The following is a 7,500-nucleotide window of genomic DNA, read 5'->3' as shown; positions in this document are numbered from 1 at the left end:
CCACTGTACCCCACTCTTTACACCACTGTACCCCACTCTTTACACCACTGTACCCCACTCTTTACACCACTGTACCCCACTCTTTACACCACTGCACCCCACTCTTTACACCACTGCACCCCACTCTTTACACCACTGTACCCCACTCTTTACACCACTGTACCCCACTCTTTACACCACTGCACCCCACTCTTTACACAACTGCACCCCACTGCATCCCAACTCTTTACACCACTGTACCCCACTCTTTACACCACTGTACCCCACTCTTTACACCACTGTACCCCACTCTTTACACCACTGTACCCCACTCTTTACACCACTGTACCCCACTCTTTACACCACTGTACCCCACTCTTTACACCACTGCACCCCACTCTTTACACCACTGTACCCCACTCTTTACACCACTGTACCCCACTCTTTACACCACTGCATCCCACTCTTTACACAACTGCACCCCACTGCATCCCAACTCTTTACACCACTGTACCCCACTCTTTACACCACTGTACCCCACTCTTTACACCACTGTACCCCACTCTTTACACAACTGCACCCCACTGCATCCCAACTCTTTACACCACTGTACCCCACTCTTTACACCACTGTACCCCACTCTTTACACCACTGTACCCCACTCTTTACACCACTGTACCCCACTCTTTACACCACTGTACCCCACTCTTTACACCACTGCACCCCACTCTTTACACCACTGTACCCCACTCTTTACACCACTGTACCCCACTCTTTACACCACTGCATCCCACTCTTTACACAACTGCACCCCACTGCATCCCAACTCTTTACACCACTGTACCCCACTCTTTACACCACTGTACCCCACTCTTTACACCACTGTACCCCACTCTTTACACCACTGTACCCCACTCTTTACACCACTGCACCCCACTCTTTACACCACTGTACCCCACTCTTTACACCACTGTACCCCACTCTTTACACCACTGCACCCCACTCTTTACACCACTGCATCCCACTCTTTACACCACTGCACCCCACTCTTTACTCCACTGCATCCCACGCTTTACACCACTGCATCCCACGCTTTACACCACTGCACCCCACGCTTTACACCACTGCATCCCACTCTTTACACCACTGCACCCCACGCTTTACACCACTGCACCCCACTCTTTACACCACTGCATCCCACTCTTTACACCACTGCACCCCACTCTTTACACCACTGCACCCCACTCTTTACACCACTGCATCCCACTCTTTACACCACTGCATCCCACGCTTTACACCACTGCACCCCACTCTTTACACCACTGCATCCCACTCTTTACACCACTGCATCCCACGCTTTACACCACTGCACCCCACTCTTTACACCACTGCATCCCACTCTTTACACCACTGCATCCCACTCTTTACACCACTGCATCCCACGCTTTACACCACTGCACCCCACTCTTTACACCACTGCATCCCACTCTTTACACCACTGCATCCCACGCTTTACACCACTGCACCCCACTCTTTACACCACTGCACCCCACTCTTTACACCACTGCATCCCACTCTTTACACCACTGCACCCCACTCTTTACACCACTGCATCCCACTCTTTACACCACTGCATCCCACTCTTTACACCACTGCATCCCACTCTTTACACCACTGCATCCCACTCTTTACACCACTGCATCCCACTCTTTACACCACTGCACCCCACTCTTTACACCACTGCATCCCACTCTTTACACCACTGCATCCCACTCTTTACACCACTGCATCCCACTCTTTACACCACTGCATCCCACTCTTTACACCACTGCACCCCACTCTTTACACCACTGCACCCCACGCTTTACACCACTGCACCCCACTCTTTACACCACTGCACCTCACTCTTTACACCACTGCATCCCACTCTTTACACCACAGCATCCCACTCTTTACACCACTGCATCCCACTCTTTACACCACTGCATCCCACTCTTTACACCACTGCACCCCACTCTTTACACCACTGCATCCCACTCTTTACACCACTGCACCCCACTCTTTACACCACTGCATCCCACTCTTTACACCACTGCATCCCACTCTTTACACCACTGCATCCCACTCTTTACACCACTGCATCCCACTCTTTACACCACTGCACCCCACTCTTTACACCACTGCACCCCACTCTTTACACCACTGCACCCCACTCTTTACACCACTGCATCCCACTCTTTACACCACTGCATCCCACTCTTTACACCACTGCATCCCACTCTTTACACCACTGCATCCCACTCTTTACACCACTGCACCCCACTCTTTACACCACTGCATCCCACGCTTTACACCACTGCATCCCACTCTTTACACCACTGCATCCCACTCTTTACACCACTGCACCCCACTCTTTACACCACTGCACCCCACGCTTTACACCACTGCACCCCACTCTTTACACCACTGCATCCCACTCTTTACACCACTGCACCCCCCTCTTTACACCACTGCACCCCACTCTTTACACCACTGCACCCCACGCTTTACACCACTGCACCCCACTCTTTACACCACTGCACCTCACTCTTTACACCACTGCATCCCACTCTTTACACCACTGCATCCCACGCTTTACACCACTGCATCCCACTCTTTACACCACTGCATCCCACTCTTTACACCACTGCACCCCACTCTTTACACCACTGCACCCCACTCTTTACACCACTGCATCCCACGCTTTACACCACTGCATCCCACTCTTTACACCACTGCATCCCACTCTTTACACCACTGCACCCCACTCTTTACACCACTGCACCCCACGCTTTACACCACTGCACCCCACTCTTTACACCACTGCATCCCACTCTTTACACCACTGCACCCCCCTCTTTACACCACTGCACCCCACTCTTTACACCACTGCACCCCACGCTTTACACCACTGCACCCCACTCTTTACACCACTGCACCTCACTCTTTACACCACTGCATCCCACTCTTTACACCACTGCACCCCACTCTTTACACCACTGCATCCCACTCTTTACACCACTGCACCCCACTCTTTACACCACTGCATCCCACTCTTTACACCACTGCATCCCACTCTTTACACCACTGCATCCCACTCTTTACACCACTGCATCCCACTCTTTACACCACTGCACCCCACTCTTTACACCACTGCATCCCACTCTTTACACCACTGCACCCCACTCTTTACACCACTGCATCCCACGCTTTACACCACTGCACCCCACTCTTTACACCACTGCATCCCACTCTTTACACCACTGCATCCCACTCTTTACACCACTGCATCCCACTCTTTACACCACTGCACCCCACTCTTTACACCACTGCACCCCACTCTTTACACCACTGCATCCCACGCTTTACACCACTGCATCCCACTCTTTACACCACTGCACCCCACTCTTTACACCACTGCATCTCACGCTTTACACCACTGCACCCCACTCTTTACACCACTGCATCCCACTCTTTACACCACTGCACCCCACTCTTTACACCACTGCATCCCACGCTTTACACCACTGCACCCCACTCTTTACACCACTGCATCCCACGCTTTACACCACTGCATCCCACTCTTTACACCACTGCATCCCACTCTTTACACCACTGCACCCCACTCTTTACACCACTGCATCCCACTCTTTACACCACTGCATCCCACGCTTTACACCACTGCATCCCACTCTTTACACCACTGCATCCCACGCTTTACACCACTGCATCCCACACTTTACACCACCGCATCCCACTCTTTACACCACCGCATCCCACTCTTTACACCACTGCATCCCACTCTTTACACCACTGCATCCCACTCTTGACACCACTGCATCCCACTCTTTACACCACTGCATCCCACTCTTTACACCACTGCATCCCACTCTTTACACCACTGCATCCCACTCTTTACACCACTGCACCCCACCCCACTCTTTACACCACTGTACCCCACTCTTTACACCACTGTACCCCACTCTTTACACCACTGCATCCCACTCTTTACACCACTGTACCCCACTCTTTACACCACTGTACCCCACTCTTTACACCACTGTACCCCACTCTTTACACCACTGTACCCCACTCTTTACACCACTCTTTACACACTGCATCCCCACTTTGTTTTAATACCACTAAACAATTGACCGTGGAATACTTAGTAGTGAGGAAACTTCACGAACGGACTTATTGCACAGGAGGAACCGATCACGGCACCACGCTTGAGTTCTCGGAGCTCCTGAGAGCGACTCATTCTTTCACAGATGTGTGTAGAAGCGTCTGCGTGCCTAGTGCTTGATTCATACACCTGTGGCCGTGGAATGATTGAACACCTGAACTCAAAGATTTGGAGGGGTGTCCCAATACTTTTGGCAATAAAGTGTATGTGTTTCCCGCACAGATTTCCTGGAAGTGCACATATGATTCGGTGTGTGTTTCAGACGTGAGTCACGTACTTCCTGAGCTCCGTTCGCTCATCTGCGCTCATTCTGCGTGATTCTGCGCCCGGCTGCAGTTTAGCGTATCTGTGAGAACACACACACACACATCAAATCAAAATGTTGTAAAATCATCAATTATTAAACAAATTCAATTTCAGTTGTTCTACAGACAATAGAGTCATTATTCAGATCAGTTCAGTTCAAGTTCTGTTCTCAGTGCAGCTAAGTGTGTGTGTGTGTGTGTGTGTGTGTGTGTGTGTGTGTGTGTGTGTGTGTGTTGGGAAGGTTTAGGGATAGGGGCTGTGTACGGGGACAGAATGTACAGTATAAAATCCATTACGCCTATTGAACATAGCAAAACAAACTTGTGTGTGTGAGTGAATAAGTAAGTGTGAGTGTGTGTATGTGTGAGAGAGAGTGAGTGTGTGAGAGAGTGTGTGTCTGTGTGTGTGTGTGTGTGTGTGACCTGTTGAGCAGCAGGTCCAGCACTTGTTTAGTAGTAGCGAAGGTCCTGTAAGTGCAGAGGAAGATGGTGACGTATGTGGAGTCGTTCCCTCTGAAGGCGGTCACCATGTTCTCCACCAGTCGCTCCAGCGTCCCGGCTCTGATGATGCGCAGCTGACAGGTCTCGTACAGACCGAGGCCCGGGTCCGAGTCCAAACCCGTCCAGCGCTGGCTCCTGCTCGCCGACTGGTACATCTGGACCTTCCTCAGCGAGATGCTGAACACGGCACCGTCCTCCACCTCCTCCCCGATCTCCTGACTCGCATTCTACACACACACACACAGATGAAGAAGACATCAGTTGCTGTGAGTTCATGAGTGTTTAGAGAGAGAGAGAGAGAGAGAGAGAGAGAGGGGGAGAGAGAGAGAGAGAGGGGGAGAGAGAGAGAGGGGGAGAGAGAGAGAGGGGGAGAGAGAGAGAGAGAGAGGGGGAGAGAGAGAGAGAGAGGGGGAGAGAGAGAGAGAGAGAGAGGGAGAGAGAGAGAGGGGGAGAGAGGGAGGAGGTGTGTCGTGTTTCAGGAAGCATCAGTGATTCACATCGATCAATACCTGAAACAGAAAACAAGTTGCACAATCAGTCTCTCTCTCTCTCTCTCTCTCTGTGTGTGTGTGTGTGTTTTCATCTCTGGAAACTACGGATGAGCAAAACCACAGTCCTGAACAACTACTCAAACATGACACACACACACACCTTGTGTTCCTGACGAATAAAGAAGAGAAACTCATATTCATCTGACCTCTTTAAATATGATCTATAAATCAGTCTTCAGGGAACATTCGGGTTTCGGCAAATAAAGCTCAGGCATTACCCAGAGTGCTTTGCAGCGAGAGCAGGCCATGCTTTACAGGTTTTCAGATGAACCGGAGTCAGCGGATGGACTGAGTCGAAGTGTACAGATGTAGAGGTAATGATCGACATGAACAGGCTGGAGAACGTTGGAGATTGAGTCGCACACACACACTTACACACCTAATAATCTAACACACAGGAAGATCAAACACACAATGATTCACGCTGCAGTGCATGCTGGGAAGACTGCTGACATCACTAAAGAGTTCTGTTGATGTGACCATCAAATACGTCAGGAGAAAATCACATGTATCAATATATTTATTTTCTGAGAGAATAGAGTTACAGACACGAGTTTACTGTAAACACCTTCTGAGATCCTGAGACTATCCTGAGGCTTTACGGAGACTATCCTAAGACTATCCTGAGGCTATTCAGAGACTATTCTAAGGCTTTACGGAGACTATCCTAAGACTATACCGAGATTCTCCTAAGACTATCCCGAGGCTTTACGGAGACTATCCTGAGGCTATACAGAGATTCTCCTAAGGCTTTACGGAAACTATCCTGAGGCTTAACAGAGACTATTCTAAGGCTTTACGGAGACTATCCTAAGACTATACGGAGATTCTCCTAAGACTATCCCGAGGCTTAACAGAGACTATCCTGAGGCTATACGGAGACTATCCTAAGACTATTCTAAGGCTTTACGGAGACTATCCTAAGACTATCCTGAGGCTATACAGAGAGAGACTATCCTGAGGCTATACGGAGACTATCCTAAGACTATACGGAGACTATCCTAAGACTATTCTAAGGCTTTACGGAGACTATCCTAAGGCTTTACGGAGACTATCCTGAGGCTATACAGAGATTCTCCTAAGGCTTTACGGAGACTATCCTGAGGCTATACAGAGACTATTCTAAGGCTTTACGGAGACTATCCTAAGACTATACGGAGATTCTCCTAAGACTATCCCGAGGCTTAACAGAGACTATCCTGAGGCTATACGGAGACTATCCTAAGACTATTCTAAGGCTTTACGGAGACTATCCTAAGACTATCCTGAGGCTATACAGAGAGAGACTATCCTAAGACTATCCTGAGGCTTTACGGAGACTATCCTGAGCTTTACAGAGACTATCCTGAGGCTATACAGAGAGAGACTATCCTAAGACTATACAGAGATTCTCCTAAGACTATCCTGAGGCTATACGGAGACTATCCTAAGACTATCCTGAGACTTTAAGGAGACTATCCTAAGACTACCCAGAGGCTATACGGAGACTATCCTAAGACTATTCTGAGGCTATACAGAGAGAGAATATCCTAAGACTATACAGAGATTCTCCTAAGACTATCCTGAGGCTATACGGAGACTATCCTAAGACTATCCTGAGACTTTAACCCCCTGGGGTCGGCAATCACGCCGGCGTGATTTGCGCGTTTTTTTTCACATAGCAGCTGAATAAACTTAAAATACTCCGTCATTTGTGGTCATACAGACTTAATAAAAATGAAAAAAGAATCTGTGAGATGTCTACTTTTGTATGTGTCCACTTACAATCAAAACAAAACGTTGTGCTTTTGTAAAATAAAGAAATTAAACAGGGTGTGCTTTCTGCCTCTCCGTCTCGTGAACTTTTTTTTCTTGAGCACGTCTCTAAACATTTAAAAAACTCAGCGAATACTTGTCACACATTTGTGAGCTCTATATATTTATAATCATTTAAGTGTGT

General features: G+C 49.0%; 1 protein-coding gene across 1 annotated transcript in view; it reads right to left on the bottom strand.

Annotated features, from left to right (window-relative positions):
• LOC306984455 (ral guanine nucleotide dissociation stimulator) overlaps positions 1 to 7,500 on the bottom strand; it is a 34,618-nt gene that overhangs the window by 17,792 nt on the left and 9,326 nt on the right. Inside the window, exons 2-3 of the mRNA XM_079585845.1 lie at positions 4,933 to 5,237; positions 4,482 to 4,550 (exon numbers count right to left, since the gene is read on the bottom strand). Coding sequence (XP_079441971.1) covers positions 4,482 to 4,550; positions 4,933 to 5,237 — 374 coding nt within the window. The remainder of the gene's footprint in view (positions 1 to 4,481; positions 4,551 to 4,932; positions 5,238 to 7,500) is intronic.

The sequence above is a fragment of the Phoxinus phoxinus genome, assembly GCF_949152265.1.
Source record: "Phoxinus phoxinus genome assembly, chromosome: 17".
Classification (NCBI taxonomy): Eukaryota; Metazoa; Chordata; class Actinopteri; order Cypriniformes; family Leuciscidae; genus Phoxinus; species Phoxinus phoxinus.
Note: the sequence above shows the minus strand (reverse complement) of the source record. Positions and strands in the feature narration are given on the sequence as shown.